Here is a 13,791-nt window from a genome sequence, read left to right as displayed (position 1 = left end):
CTGAGCCCCTCGAAGGGCACCCACTGCCCAGGTGAGCTCCTTTTTTGTGTTGTTTGGCACATTTGGATGGTTTTGCATGGCCACAGTCCCCGAGCCCAGGATTGGCTGCGAGGGGCTGTGCAGCACCTGGGGGACCTTGCTTGGGTGTCACCAGCCTGGCCAGGGAGATCCCGGGGCTGGGTCAGGCTGGTGCTGCCCTTGGGTTCACACTGTCCCCACAGCCCCTGGCACCAAGACCTGCTGATTTTTGGGGCTACTGCTCACAGCAGTGGGGTGACTTGTTGGACTGGGGAAGAAAGGACCCTGGGCTGGCCCTTGCACTGCTGCTGAGGGGTGTGGGGATCCCTCAGACCCCCAGCTGTCTGCTCCATCCCTCCAGGAGCTGCCATGAAAGCCCAGAAGAGCTGGGAGCACATTTCCCTTTTCCTTGAAAGCAGCATAAATACAAATCCCCCCAAGGCAGGGCAGGCGCCAGAGGTGGGACACCCTCCCCCACTCTGCTGCCACCATTCCTCACCATCCTGCAAAACCCATTAGGGCTGGTGCCACGAACTGATGAGGTTTCAAGACCTGGCCTTAATTGGGAACAATTAGCAGTTGTTTCAGCAGAGGTTTGCTGTGGCTTCCAGGGCTCAACGCTGTCTGATGGCTTCACACAAGCATCCCTGTCCCAAGCAAGGACTGAGCCCAGGGAGCTCCCCAGGGATGATGCAGTGAAAGATGCTCTTGGGTGGAGTCCAGCTTGTGCAAGGCCCTGGGAATGTTCAAGGGCAGGCTGGATGGGGCTTGGAGCAACCTGGTCTAGTGGGAGGTGTCCCTGACCGTGCAAGGAGTTGGGTTAGATGATCTCGAGAGGTGCCCTCTGACCCAAACCACTCTGATTCTTTAAGACTGAGGATCCCCAACACCTCAGCCTGCCCTGCTTGTCCCTTTCCAGTGTGTGGCTGTCCCCACTGCAATGCCAGCAGGTCCCTGCTTGGTAGCATGTGGGGTTTATAGGCTGTGGGGAGAGGCCACGGAGCGGCTGGAGCTGGACCCAGCTGTTGCCAGACCCTGGCACCTCTCCTCCCTCCCACTTCAGCTCTGCCCTGCAGCAGCTTAAACCACACAAGATGCTGCTCTGGGTCAACCAGATGCTGAGGACCAGTCCTGTAGCTGGAGGGGACAATGGGGTGAAGAGCACCTGGAGTGGGGAGCTCATACCCAGTCATCAACCTGCACCACAGCCTGTGGGGCTGTTCCCCCGCCCCAGAGTGAGGCAGCCCTCCCTCCCAGCACCAGCAGGTAGGTAGGAGCTCTCTGGTGATCCTGAACTTCTTTTTTCCAGGTTTATGGGAAAAGGTAAATCAAACTTAAGCTGTTTTTTCAGGGTCTTGCTGGTCTGACCCTGTCCCCCCCCTCTTCCCATGGACATTTCGTGTCCAGTGTACCCCAGTATCTCCCCTGCCTCTCCCCTAGTAAGGAGGATCCTTTTGCCTAAAGCCAGGCAGGAACCATGTGTAGTGTACCAGGAGGTCTGGATAAGGTAGTAGATAAGGTTGTGGAGGGACATGGGCAAAAGGGGACTCCAAATTTGCTTTAAAATAGGATAAAGCTGAGAGTGGGATCCTCACCCAGCTGGGGGATGGGAAGTGCTGCCCAGTGTGGTGGGGACAGGGTGATTCCCAGCTCTGCTCCCAGCAGCCAGAGGGAAGAGATGCTGGCACTTCCCTGGCCTCCTGCACCCCAGGGATGCTGCACGTGGGGGTCATGGACCCTTGGGCCAATGTATCTCTAGAGGACCTGGGCTTGGAGCCACAAGGGGAAGGGTGGATGGGGAAAGCTCCGGGATTTCTCCGGCAGCACCGAGTCTTGGCTCCTGAGTGCTCTCGCACTTGGAGCTCTGGCTACTCCATGAAACCCTCCCTGAGCCCCAAACTCGGCCCCTGCAGCTGGGGGGCTCAGGGTCCTGCTGGGGAGGGTGGGCTGGGATGTGGGGAGAGCAGGTGGCCCTGCTGGGGCGGGACATGGAGATGCTGGGAGCTGGGCAAGCTGTGGTCGGGGAGATGAAGGCACTGAGGAGGAGGAAGGTGGCCTGGCTGCTGGGGACCAGCTGTGTTTTCCATCACCTCAGATTTTCCTCAGCTGGAATTTTCGGCTAGGGAGGAAAATGTGGCAGCCAAGAGGGGAGAGAGGGCAGGAGAGGGGTGGTGGGGCCAGCAGGGAGGGTTGGCTTTGCCAAGGGGTTTGGGATGGTACTTGCCTGCCAGGACAGAGCCCCTGCTCTGCTGAACAGGGCACGGGGACACACAGACATGATGTCCACCATGGCCCTGGGAGGTGTCCCCTCCCAGTCTAGGTTGGGGACAGGGCTGCCTTGTCTTCCCAGCCCCCATGGGTTGGTCTGGCAGCTCCACGGGGCTCATGGGGGCTGGGGGTGCTTGGAGGTGCCAGGGCACCCCCAAACCAGGGAGCACTGAGCTGGGCTCAGGTTTGCTGCATAGAATCCCAGAATCCCAGACTGGTTTGGATTGGAAGGAACCATAAAGACCATCTAGTTCCAACCCCCTGCATGGGCAGGGACACCTCCCACCAGACCAGGTTGCTCCAATCCAGCAATGAAGCATCCACAACCTCTCTGGGCAACCTGAGCCAGGGTCTCACCACATTCACAGCAAAGAGTTTTCTCCAGATGTCTAATCTAAATCTCCCCTCTTCCAGCTTGAAACCATTCCTACCCCCACCCCATCCCTCCCTGCCCTTGTCCCAAGTCCCTCCCCAGCTTTCCTGGAGCCCCTTCAGGCACTGGAAGGTGCTCTAAGCTCTCCCTGGAGCCTTCTCTTCTCCAGGCTGAACACCCCAACTCTCCCAGCCTGGCTCCAGAGCAGAGCTGCTCCAGCTGCACAGCTCAGTGAGGGCAAGATGGGCTATCAGCCCTTTTGTCACCACCTTGGCCCTCAGACGTCTGATATCACCCATGGGCACCTCATTGCTGCTCCTGGGGGGTGTGCAGCAAACCCACCATTCCTAGGAGCCTGGAGTTGGCTGCAGAGGGGCTCCAACCCCTCCAGGAGGACAGCTTGGCCTCTGCCCTCAGTGCTGCTGTCAGTGGCTTGCAGGGAGCCCTGGACATGCCATGGGATGTGGGGTTCCCTCAGGCCAGGCTCTGCTGCACACTGGAGGCACGTTTGCTTTCCAGTCCTGGTTTGTGGAAGTGTCAAAGGGTGACCCAGCAGTGCCTGCCAGCACCAGCTCCCTGCCCTTGGTTCTTTGCCCATTGAACAGGGAAAAAAGATGAGAGGTGGAGAGAGGGAAAAAGATAACTCGGGGGTGCCTGGGGACAAGACAGAGGACAGGAACATGCAGGTTGGACAAGGGAGGGGCTCAGCTCAGCTCAGCTTTCTTCCTCTGCAAGTATCTGGGTTCCTCCTGCCACCATCTTTCAGCCTCCTGAGGGATCATTCTGTCTTTAACCCTTTTGTTCTTTCTTCTTCTTCTCTCCTGTGGTGTCCCCACAACCATCTCCATCTCTTCCTTCCTGTGGAGCTGTGCTCTCACCTGGGCACAGTGCCTTCACTGTCTGGCACTTCACGCTGGCCTAGGGACATCCCCCAGCACCCAGGGAGCTGCAGCGGGCACCACTTTGGGATAAGCTGTCATCTCCAGACGCTGACCTCCCCAAAGCCTTCACTCTTCAGCATCTCCTCCAGCGACCCAGCACATGCCCAGAGGGTTGGTGCTGTTTGCCAGGCCAGGAGAGGGACCAGCTGGGGATAGGGACAGGGGCAGAGCAGAGCTGTCCTGCAGCCCACCCTGGCACTGCTGGAGGAGCCTGGGGGACGGAAGTGTGACCCACCTCACAGACTTGGTGACACATTAAAGAAGCCCCTTTTTTTTGGCTGAGGCCTCGTGCCCACCTGGCAGGGGTTGCCAGCTGGGGCGAGAGCCTGCGCTGTGGTCTCCTGCCCTTTAAAGAAAGGTGGAGGAAGCAGAAAGCCCTGAAAGATGATTTGTTGCTCATGAACTATATTTAGGCGCCATCAGCAAAACCCAAAAGTGCTGAGTTCTGCTAAATAAATACAGGAGCTTTGTGTTTTGGGTTTGTTTTTTTTCCCCCAGGAGTAAAACAGGGTTAGTAAGTGAACAGTAAATAGTATTTTTGTTTGACATACCTGAGGGTTTCCATTCCAAGTCGATGTCTTGAGCTCTCGATGCTGTGATGATGCTGGGGGGCCTGAAGTGGCCCTGCCCTGTCTTGTGAAGGTGTTGTTTGGAAAAGGGACCAGCCAGCTGACCTGCCATGGCCCTGCTTTTTTTGGTTCAGTTTTGCCTTCTGGAATATTTTCATCAATGTTTGCATACGAAGATGTGTTCAAGCTAGAAGAAGGTCCTGCTGGTGCCACTCCAAGTAGTAGTAAAGTCCTTCCCTAGTGGGATGTACACCCCTGGGCTCCCTGGTGGCCTGTACCCACTGGTGCTGCCCTGGGAAGGCTGGGGTGCCCAAGTGGCTCTGGTGGTTTTGGGGTGTCCTTGGCTTATCCAAGGGGAGCTGCAGGGGTTGGTGGGAAGGTCACCACGCTCACCTGGAACGCTCTTGGGTTTAATTCTTCACTGCTTTGGCTTCCCCACACCAGGGCTCCCAGTAGGATGGGGTCCAGATTCCCAGTGGAATGTTTGAAGGTGGAGTGTGGGGCTGCAGTGGGGTGCCAGGCAAGCGAGGGGCTCTTGCTGGTCACTCAGGGGTGTAAGATTCTGTCTGAGCGAAACAGATCAGGAAACACCCGTTTGGACCTGAAGTACAAAGCGTGTGGGCTGTGGGAGGCAGCAGGCAGAAAGGTCCAGCTTCACCTCAAGCAGAGCAGAAAGTCTGTTGCCCCAAAGTTGTCAAAATTCAGTGTCCCTTGAGCTGGCTCTGCTGGGACATCAATGTCTGTCCTGAGTAGAAATAAGGTCCTGGGGTAACGTGGGTCCTTGTGCAGCAGCTTGTCTGCAGGAGCTCTTCCCCAGAGAGGGGCAGGGGGAGGTTGTGATGAAAACTGTTGCACAAGGGCAGCAACCCCGGTCAGGAGGTTAGAGACATGGGTGAAAAACTTCACAGGTTGGAGGTGATGGTCTCATAGCATGGTCCATGTGGAGGGGAGAAGCTGAGGGAGGGACTCAAGAAAGAACCAGGTCAGGGAGGAGGATGCTGATACCAGACGGTTTGTCAAGAGCTAGAAGTGACCCAGCCTGTGGTAGGAACCATCAGAAGGAGGGCTGTGACCTGAAGGTGGCCTGAGCTGGGGCTTGGGAAGAGAAGAAGAAACGCAACATGGCATTTCCTGGTGCTGATGAGCTCTGGCCTGAGGCTGCAGAGCTGCCTCCCTGGGCTGCGTGTGCTGGGATTCCCTCTGCTCCTTGGGCAGACACAGGGACTTGGCACGGAGCTGGGGAGCAGGGACGTGCCAGGGGGCATCCTGGGCCCCCCTCCCGTGGTGCTGCCAGTCCAGGTGCCACAGGGCTCAGCCCCAGCCCACGTCCTGCCCGGCTCCAGGCAGCCTCATGGTTCTCCCCTTCTCCTCTGGATCGTATTTATTTATTTATACGGTGAATGTAATAAAACTCCAGCAGGAAACGGAGGCGATTCCCTGCTATTCCCCACAAGCCGGCCCAGGGCTGGGAGGAACAAGGAGGCACATTGTGCAGCAGGGACTTGGCTGCCAGTGCTGGGCTGAGCCCGGGGCCGGGGGGTGAAAACAGGGCCCCGTGTGTCTGTGCCTGCACCGGGACTCGCTGCCGGCACCGCGGGCTGTGGGGGCTGAGGGGGCAGAAGCTGCACTTCGGGGGGCAAGAGGGGATGAAAGAGCTCCTGTGCTGGCTTGGGATGTCATCTGGGAGCAGCACCAAGCCTCCTCCTAGCACATGGTGTCTCCTCTGCCCAGCCTTGGGCTGCCAGGAAGCAAGAGTGGGCACTGAAGGTCAGCTGTGGGGCAGGCCCCATGGCCTCGTCTGGCAGCTGTGTGACCTGCTTTTCCCAGGGCTGAGCCAGCTGGGAGGCAGCTCCAGCCCTTCACCTGCCTCCCTCAGGCAGCTGCCACAGACTGCAGATACTGCCATCAGTAGGTTTCAGAGTGAACACCTGCTGCCAAGGCTCACTTGGGTCCTGTCCTCCCCCTAGAGGGGCCTGTAGGAGTGAGTGAGGTGGTTGGGGACAGGACATGGCTCAGTCCAGCTTTCCCTGTGATGGGGAGGGGGTCCCCAGGCCAGGTACATGCCCTCCCAGAAGGCTGTAAGGAGCCTGTTGTGCTCCAGCTGCACCTGCCAGCTCAAGTACTATGGGTAAGTGGGGGGAACTGCCCAACGTCCCCTCTCGTCCCCTTGCTCCCCCAGGGCACCCTGCTGCCCTCCTGCCCCATGTCCACATCCATGGGCTGGTCCCTTGGGCTCCTGAGGGGATCTATCTCCTACCTGCTTCATGTCAGCGCTGCACTGATGGGGTCTTATGGCTCATGGAACCTGTGGCCATGGCCAGGGAGGTGGCCTGGCTGGTGGTGGGACTGTCCCTCCATGCCACCCCCAGTTCATGGTGGCTGCAGGGTGCCCGTGGCCACCCTGCTGTGGGGTGATAGGGTGCTGAGGTTGCAGGGAGCATCTCTGGGGAATTTGTGTCACCCCATGTCCCTCAGTCCTGGCCACCATGTCCTTGCACTGTGGGCTGGAGTTGTCACCACAAACACATGTAAGGGATCCAAGGCCAGAAGGTGACCAGGGCACTCAGGACATGGTGTGACACTGCTGTCACCCAGCTGCCTGCCACTGCCCCAGGTTGGCCAGGGGATCCCACTGGGGGGTGGAAGCCCCAGGGGATGATGATGGGATGGTGGGGTTGGTGTTGAGCACAGGATCCCTGAAGAGCTTTTGGCACAGCCTGTTGTGCTGTGCCAGCCAGGACACTGGGACCACAGATGGTGAGAGGAGGAGGGGACACATGCCAGGGTGCGGGTGTGTCAGCAGCAAGTGCTGGGCTGCCAGCCCCCCGGGGGGTGCTCAGCCTTGCCTGATGGTGCCCTTCCAGCAGCTGGATGCCTGCCTGGTGGCACACATTGCAGAGCCCCGTGAAGCCACCAAAAGAGCTGCAGTTGGGTGACCAGCAAGGGGGGGGGGCCAGTGGCCATTCCCCCCAGTGGGCTTCCCAGTGCTGTAAATAATGCCAGCATCTGCGAAGAAGTGGCTTTTCCCATTTCCTGGCACAGGCTAGGGCTGGGCAGGATCTGTGCTGCGTGTTCACCCATCTCCTCCCACCCATGTCAGGTTCCTCCACCCATTTTTTTGGAGGACTGTCCCCAAAAATCCCACCTTTCCACCCTGCTCCTGCCCGTGGTGGGGTGGCCCTGGCAGGCTGTGCACGGTGGCCACAGGGCACGGAGCGTCGCTTGCCCCATGGTGTGTGTCTGCATTGCACAGAACCATGCCCTGGGCTGGGAAAGATTTCCCGTGGGTGTCCCCTGGGTGTCCCCAGGGTGCAAGTGGCTGCCCCTGTGGCCAGGGGGGTGCCAGCCTGTAGGGTGCCCAGCGTGGTGGTGACCCCTCCACCTGCTTGCCAGCCCATCCGGCCCCGCCAGCGCTGTCCCTTTGAAATGGAAGCCTCTGGCCTTTGGAGCCAGTTATTCCTGTGAAATTCTTCAGGAAGGGGAAATTATACAACACCCCCCCCCCGCCAGCACCTGGCAGGGCTGAGCCATCACCCTCCCACTGAGCTGGCAGGGAGAGCAGAGGGTGCCAGGGAGCTGGGCTGGGCCCTGTCCCTGCTGGCTGGGGATTCCCTACTGCCCCAGCCCCTGCCTGCAAACCCAGGCAGCTCCATCACCCCATCCCCAAATCCATCACCCCCCCTCCCTGCCTCCATCACCCCATCTCCTGCCGTATTGCCCTCTTCCCACCTCCATTGCCCTCTCCTCAGCTCCATAGCCCCTCCCCATCTCCATACCTCCCCTTTGGATCCATCACCCCCTGCCCAGCTCCAGCACTCTCCCCACTGTTCTGTCACCCCTTCCCTGGCACCATTGCCTCCATCCCCAGCTCCATCAGCTCCTCCTTGGATGCATCACTACCTGCCCAGCTCCACCTCTGGTCCATCATCCCCTCCCTGCCTCAGTCACCCCATCCCCTGCCTTATTGCCCCCTCCCACCTCCACTGCCTTTTCCCCATCTCCAGTAGCCCCTCCCCATCTCCATCACCTCCTCCTCTGCTCCATCACCCCCAATCCTGCTCCATCTCCCCCTGCCTAGCTCCATTGTTCTCTCCTCTCCTCCACCACCCTCTCCCCAACTCTCATCACCCCCATCCTGGCTCCCACTGGGGCTGGTGCCAAGGAGGATGCCCCAAACCTGGGGAGAACCCATCCTTGGCAAGAGGGGCATTGCTGCAACTTCTCTATGTGGGGCAACACTGGGGAATTTTTTTCTCCAACGGTGGCTCTTCCTGCTCTCCTTCCCCCTCCCCTCGCTGAGGCTCTAGCACAGGTTTGCAAACCCTGTTGACGGGAAGGAGGGAAGTCGGGCAAAGCTGCTGCCAGGAACCACAGGCTCCTGCGATACGGCCCGCTCTGCCGGCCCCGCCGCTCCCCGGCAGGATTCCTGGGCAGGCTCTGGGAGCCCTTTCTTCCCACTATTGATATTGGATTCCCAGCCCAGGGCCACTTCCAAGGCCATAAATCTGCTCGCTTGCTCTACCTGGTGTTCTTGTTTTCACTGTGAGGCCTCCAGACCTGCTGGAGATCTCGGCTTCTGTGCACGGCCGGGATGTCCCCCCGGGGCTGCGCGCTCCCCAGGGCACCCCCGGGGTGCAGGCACGTGTGGGCAGGCACAGGCAGTGGTGCAATGGAAGGGTGAGGCTCAGCCAAGGGTTGGGATGCTGCTGGCAGCCCCCAGTATCCCCCTGCCCACCTCCGTGGGTGGGATGAAGATCCAGGAAGGACTCCGTGGGGCCTCTGCTGAGGTCCCTGAGGCTTGGGCAGGGCTTGGACGTCCTATGGAGCACCCAGGGAGGTTTCAGGGCATGGGAGAAGCACCTCAGGGTACAGGGCAGAGGTATGGGAGGGGGCTGCTCTTCTGCATTAAAAGGAGCCCCTTGACTCTGAAGAGCCCCATGTTGTTCTTGGCTGGGCCACAGCAACTCCTGCCAAGAGCAATAGTTTTACATATTAAAGCAAAATTAAATTAAAATACATTAATTTGTGTGTTTGCCCCCCACCCCCCCCATTAACCCTTGGCAGCCCAGGCAGCAGGGTTGGGAGATACAAGAGCATCCATGGGGACTGAGTTGGGATGGGGGGACTGGCATCCTCAGGTCCCACCCATGGGCCTTGCTGTGCCCACTGCCTGCCCAGAGCCCTCCCTGGGCAGCAGAAACCAAGCCCTGGGACCCCTGGGTGTTCCCAGGTGACATTTCCAAACGTTCCTTAGCAAACAGCTCCCTAAAGGGAAGCCTCAGTGGCAGGTGCCCCAGATTAGTGACAGTGCCACCCTCAGGTCCCTCACCCTCACACTGGGGCTAGGGAGTGGATGGGACCACAGGGAAGGAAGGGTCTCAGGACTCACTGGGTGACACCTCCACCCCAGCTGTGGTTGCCAGCAGATCCGTGGGTGACAATTTGCCCCCAGTCCAGCAGCACAGAATACCCCGAAACACCCAGTTCTCAGAGCACAGGAGGAAGGGGGCAGCACCCGAGGCTGGTTGCTCCTCACTGCCACCTGCTTTCTACCGCCCCCCCCCCTCCCCGAGCTGGTGGCCAAAGGGACAAAGCTCCCTCCAGCACCTGAAAAATAACCCCTGAATAACCTTTTTCCCAGGGCCCCAGAGCTGGGCGACCAGCTGCCCCGTGCTAGCGGGAAATTCCAGGGAGACGGCTTTATCTCCTGCCCCCGTTACAGGGACCGATAAGCAGCTCCCACGGAATTTCCTTCTAGCGCCGGCCGGGGATGGATCAGCCCCGCGTGGCGGGCGAGCGGGACCGCGTTGACAGGTTGTTATGTTGTTACTACAGACACGGCAGAGCTGCGGGAACGCCTGGGAACGGCACCACACCCGCAACTCTGGCGCCAGAACCCGCACCCAGCACGGACCAGCGCTGGGGCCGCGGGTGTCCCGGTGGAGCATCCCAAGGACCTGCCTGGACTGACCCAGGGATGGCTGAGCTCTCGTGTGTCCCAACCCCGCTGGCTCCCGGTCAAAACTGGGTGCTGGGGATGGCACAGAGCACCCTGCACCAGCAGCCCAGGGATAAACTTGGGAATGGCAGCTCCTGGACTTGGGGGGGCAGTTGGTGGCACCCTGTGAGCATGGCATGGGCAGCAAAGCCTGTCCCCAGGGGTGCTGCCACCTCGGCTCCTCTTGCCAGGCACCCTCGGCTCCCCCAGCCCCAGCACGGGTGGTCTGTCACCCTGTGAGTGGGACACCAGGTTTCACTCTTGCATGTCACCAGTGCCGGGTGGCATTGCCGTGCCCTGCCCGTGGGCACAGCCCCCTGCCCTGCTGCCAGCTCTGGGCGACACTGGGGATGGGGGGGAATCTGGCAGGGACATGGCTCTCCCAGCTCGTGCCATTGGCGCTGGGTCTGAGCCACCTCCCGGGGTCACCGTTGGACCCCCCAGCCCCCGTGGGTGCAGACACCCACTTGGTTCCGTGCAGGGCGAGGCGAGTTTCCCAGTTACCAGCAGCAGGACCAAAGTGGCACTTTCTGCCCCCGAGCAAAGGCTTCAGTCAGCCCGCCAGCCGGTGGGCAAGGGGGCTTCCCAGGGGCTGCTCCCCCCGCTCCGTGTCAGTGAGCTCTGGGGGGTCCCTGCCCCTCACCCCCGAAATGCTGCCACGCCAGAGGGTCTGGGCCCCAGCAGCACCCCCGTGGGTTTGGGGAACTGGCCAGACACGTGTGTTCTTGGGCCGAGGTGCGGAGGGGGCTCAGGGCTGGTGCGGGGGTGCGCGCCCCGCGGGCCGTGGCGGCAGGGCGGGTGCGGGGGCCGGGGGGGCCGGGGGGCAGGTGGTGTGTGCGTGTGCCCCACGGCCGCGGGTCAGGCGGGAGAGCACCGGGGGGCTGCGGGGTGGCTGGCGCTGCGGTCCCGGCGCGAGTCCCGGTACCGGTCCCGAGTTCGCGGTGCAGGTCCCGGTCCCGCTGCCGGTCCCGAGCCCCGGTGCCGCCCCCCGCCCCCCGCCGAGGCGTGTCCCGGCCCCTCCCCGGGGCGGGTCCCCGCGGGGGCGGGCCCGTGGCGGGTCCCGGCCGGCGGCAGCGGCGCGGGGGGCGCGGGGCGCTCGGCGGGGCCGCCGCATGGCGCGGGGGAGCGGGCCCGGGGGGGGCAGCCCCGGCGCGGTGCCGCCGCCGCAGCAGCAGCAGCAGCGAGCGGGGCCGCGGGGCGCGGGGGGCCGGGCGATGGCGGCGGTGTAGCCGCGGGGCCGGGGCCGGGGCCGGGGCCGGGGCCGGGGCTGGGGCCGGCGATGGCGGCGGTGCGGCTGCGGTTGGCCCTGTCGGTGCTGTGGCAGCTGGCGGCGGCCGGGCGCGGGCTGGAGCTGGGGGGGCTGGAGGGGCCGCGGGGGCGGGCGGCGCGGTGCCAGCCCGTGGACATCCCCATGTGCCGTGGGATCGGGTACAACCTGACCCGCATGCCCAACCTGCTGGGCCACGAGAGCCAGCGCGAAGCTGCCCTGAAGCTGCACGAGTTCGCCCCGCTGGTGGAGTACGGCTGCCACGTCCACCTGCGCTTCTTCCTCTGCTCCCTCTACGCCCCCATGTGCACCGACCAGGTGAGCGCCAGCATCCCCGCCTGCCGCCCCATGTGCGAGCAGGCCCGCCACAAGTGCGTCCCCATCATGGAGCAGTTCAATTTCGGCTGGCCCGAGTCTCTCGACTGTGGCAAGCTGCCCACCAAGAACGACCCCAATGCTCTTTGCATGGAGGCCCCTGAGAACGCCTCGGCCGCTGAGCCCCACAAGGGCCAGGGCATGCTGCCCGTGGCCCCCCGGCCCTGGCCACCGGGCACCGCTGAGGGCCGGGGACCCAACGGCCTGGGAGCCTGCGACAACCCCGAGAAGTTCCAGTACGTGGAGAAGAGCCTCTCGTGCGCGCCCAGGTGCTCCCCCGGCGTGGATGTCTACTGGTCCAGGGAGGACAAGGACTTTGCCTTCATCTGGATGGCCGTCTGGTCCACCCTCTGCTTTGTCTCCACTGCCTTCACCGTCCTCACCTTCCTGCTTGATCCCCACCGCTTCCAGTACCCCGAGAGGCCCATCATCTTCCTCTCCATGTGCTACAACGTCTACTCCGTGGCCTTCATCATCCGCTCCGTGGCAGGGGCTGAGAACATCGCCTGCGACCGGGAGAAAGGCGAGCTCTATATCATCCAGGAGGGGCTGGAGAGCACGGGCTGCACCATCGTCTTCCTCATCCTCTACTACTTCGGCATGGCCAGCTCACTCTGGTGGGTCGTCCTCACCCTCACCTGGTTCCTGGCTGCTGGGAAGAAGTGGGGACATGAGGCCATCGAGGCCCACAGCAGCTACTTCCACATGGCTGCCTGGGGCATCCCGGCCATGAAGACCATCGTCATCCTCACCATGCGGAAGGTGGCAGGGGACGAGCTCACAGGGCTTTGCTACGTGGGGAGCATGGACGTCAGTGCCCTGACCGGCTTCGTCCTCATCCCCCTCTCCTGCTACCTGGTCATAGGCACCTCCTTCATCCTCACGGGCTTCGTCGCCCTCTTCCACATCCGGAAGATCATGAAGACAGGTGGCACCAACACGGAGAAGCTGGAGAAGCTGATGGTGAAGATCGGGGTCTTCTCTATCCTCTACACCGTCCCGGCCACCTGTGTTATTGTCTGCTACTTCTACGAGCGGCTGAACGTGGATTACTGGAACCTCAGGGCCCTGGAGCAGGGCTGCCTGCACCTCCCCGGCCGGCGTGCTGCCAGCTGCTCCTTGGAGACCTCGGTCCCCACCGTGGCTGTCTTTATGCTAAAGATTTTCATGTCGCTGGTGGTGGGCATCACCAGTGGGGTGTGGGTGTGGAGCTCCAAGACGCTGCAGACCTGGCAGAACCTCTGTAACAGAAAGCTGGGGGTGAGGACGAGGGGCAAGCCCTGCAGCGGGGTGAGCTGCGGTGGGGTCCACTGCCACTACAAAGCCCCCACGGTCATGCTGCACATGACCAAGACGGACCCGTACCTGGACAACCCGACGCACGTCTAGAGCCGGGGGTGCCCCCTCCCCAGGGACGGCGCCCGGGGCCTCACGGGTAAGGGGCGAGGGGACGCCGGCGGGGCGAGGCAGAGGCTGAGCTGCGGTAGGAGGGGGACACACACTGGTTTGGGGTGGTGAGGGACCCCAGCGGCACCGACCTGACAAGTAGCTGCTTTTTCCTAGAGGTTGTTTTGTTGTTGTTGCTGTTGCCAAATCCAGTGACTCTTCTAACGCTTTCTTTGGGGCGGGTGGCTGGGATGGGGCAGGGAGGGGAATAATCCAGCCCGTGTTTATTTAATTCTGTAATTTATTTTAGATTTTTTTTTTTTTTTAAATCATTAGCTGCGAGGAATGGAAAAAACAATAAACCCTGGATGTGTTATTTCAACTGAGCCTGGTGCTGTTTGGAGGAATTCGAGGGGGTCGAGAGCAGTCCCACGGGAGCCCCTCCTCCTCGCCTCGGCGGGTCGGGGCTGTGGTCCCCGCGGCCGGGCCCGGGGGCTCATTATACCGGCAGAAAGTGGCAGAACGTGCCGTGCCGGGATCCCACCGGCTGGTACCGGGGGGCTCCCTGTGCCCAGCTCCCCTCTCCAGGGCTGCTT

At 61.7% G+C, this 13,791-nt stretch overlaps 1 protein-coding gene across 1 annotated transcript; it reads left to right on the top strand.

Annotated features, from left to right (window-relative positions):
* The first annotated feature begins 11,432 nt into the window (after positions 1-11,432).
* Positions 11,433-13,577, top strand: FZD9 (frizzled class receptor 9). The gene has a single exon (XM_051635333.1). The coding sequence runs from the start codon at positions 11,447-11,449 to the stop codon at positions 13,196-13,198; it is 1,752 nt and encodes a 583-aa protein (XP_051491293.1). The 5' UTR covers positions 11,433-11,446; the 3' UTR covers positions 13,199-13,577.
* Positions 13,578-13,791: the final 214 nt, after the last annotated feature.

This window comes from Apus apus, chromosome 18 (assembly GCF_020740795.1).
Source record: "Apus apus isolate bApuApu2 chromosome 18, bApuApu2.pri.cur, whole genome shotgun sequence".
NCBI classification, from domain to species: Eukaryota; Metazoa; Chordata; class Aves; order Apodiformes; family Apodidae; genus Apus; species Apus apus.
The sequence above is the reverse complement of the archived record's forward strand: the minus strand, read 5'-3'. Positions and strand labels throughout refer to the sequence as shown.

Excerpts from the sequence above, each read along its gene's own strand:
- FZD9 (XM_051635333.1), top strand. The coding sequence starts at position 11,447 with ATGGCGGCGGTGCGGCTGCGGTTGGCCCTGTCGGTGCTGTGGCAGCTG.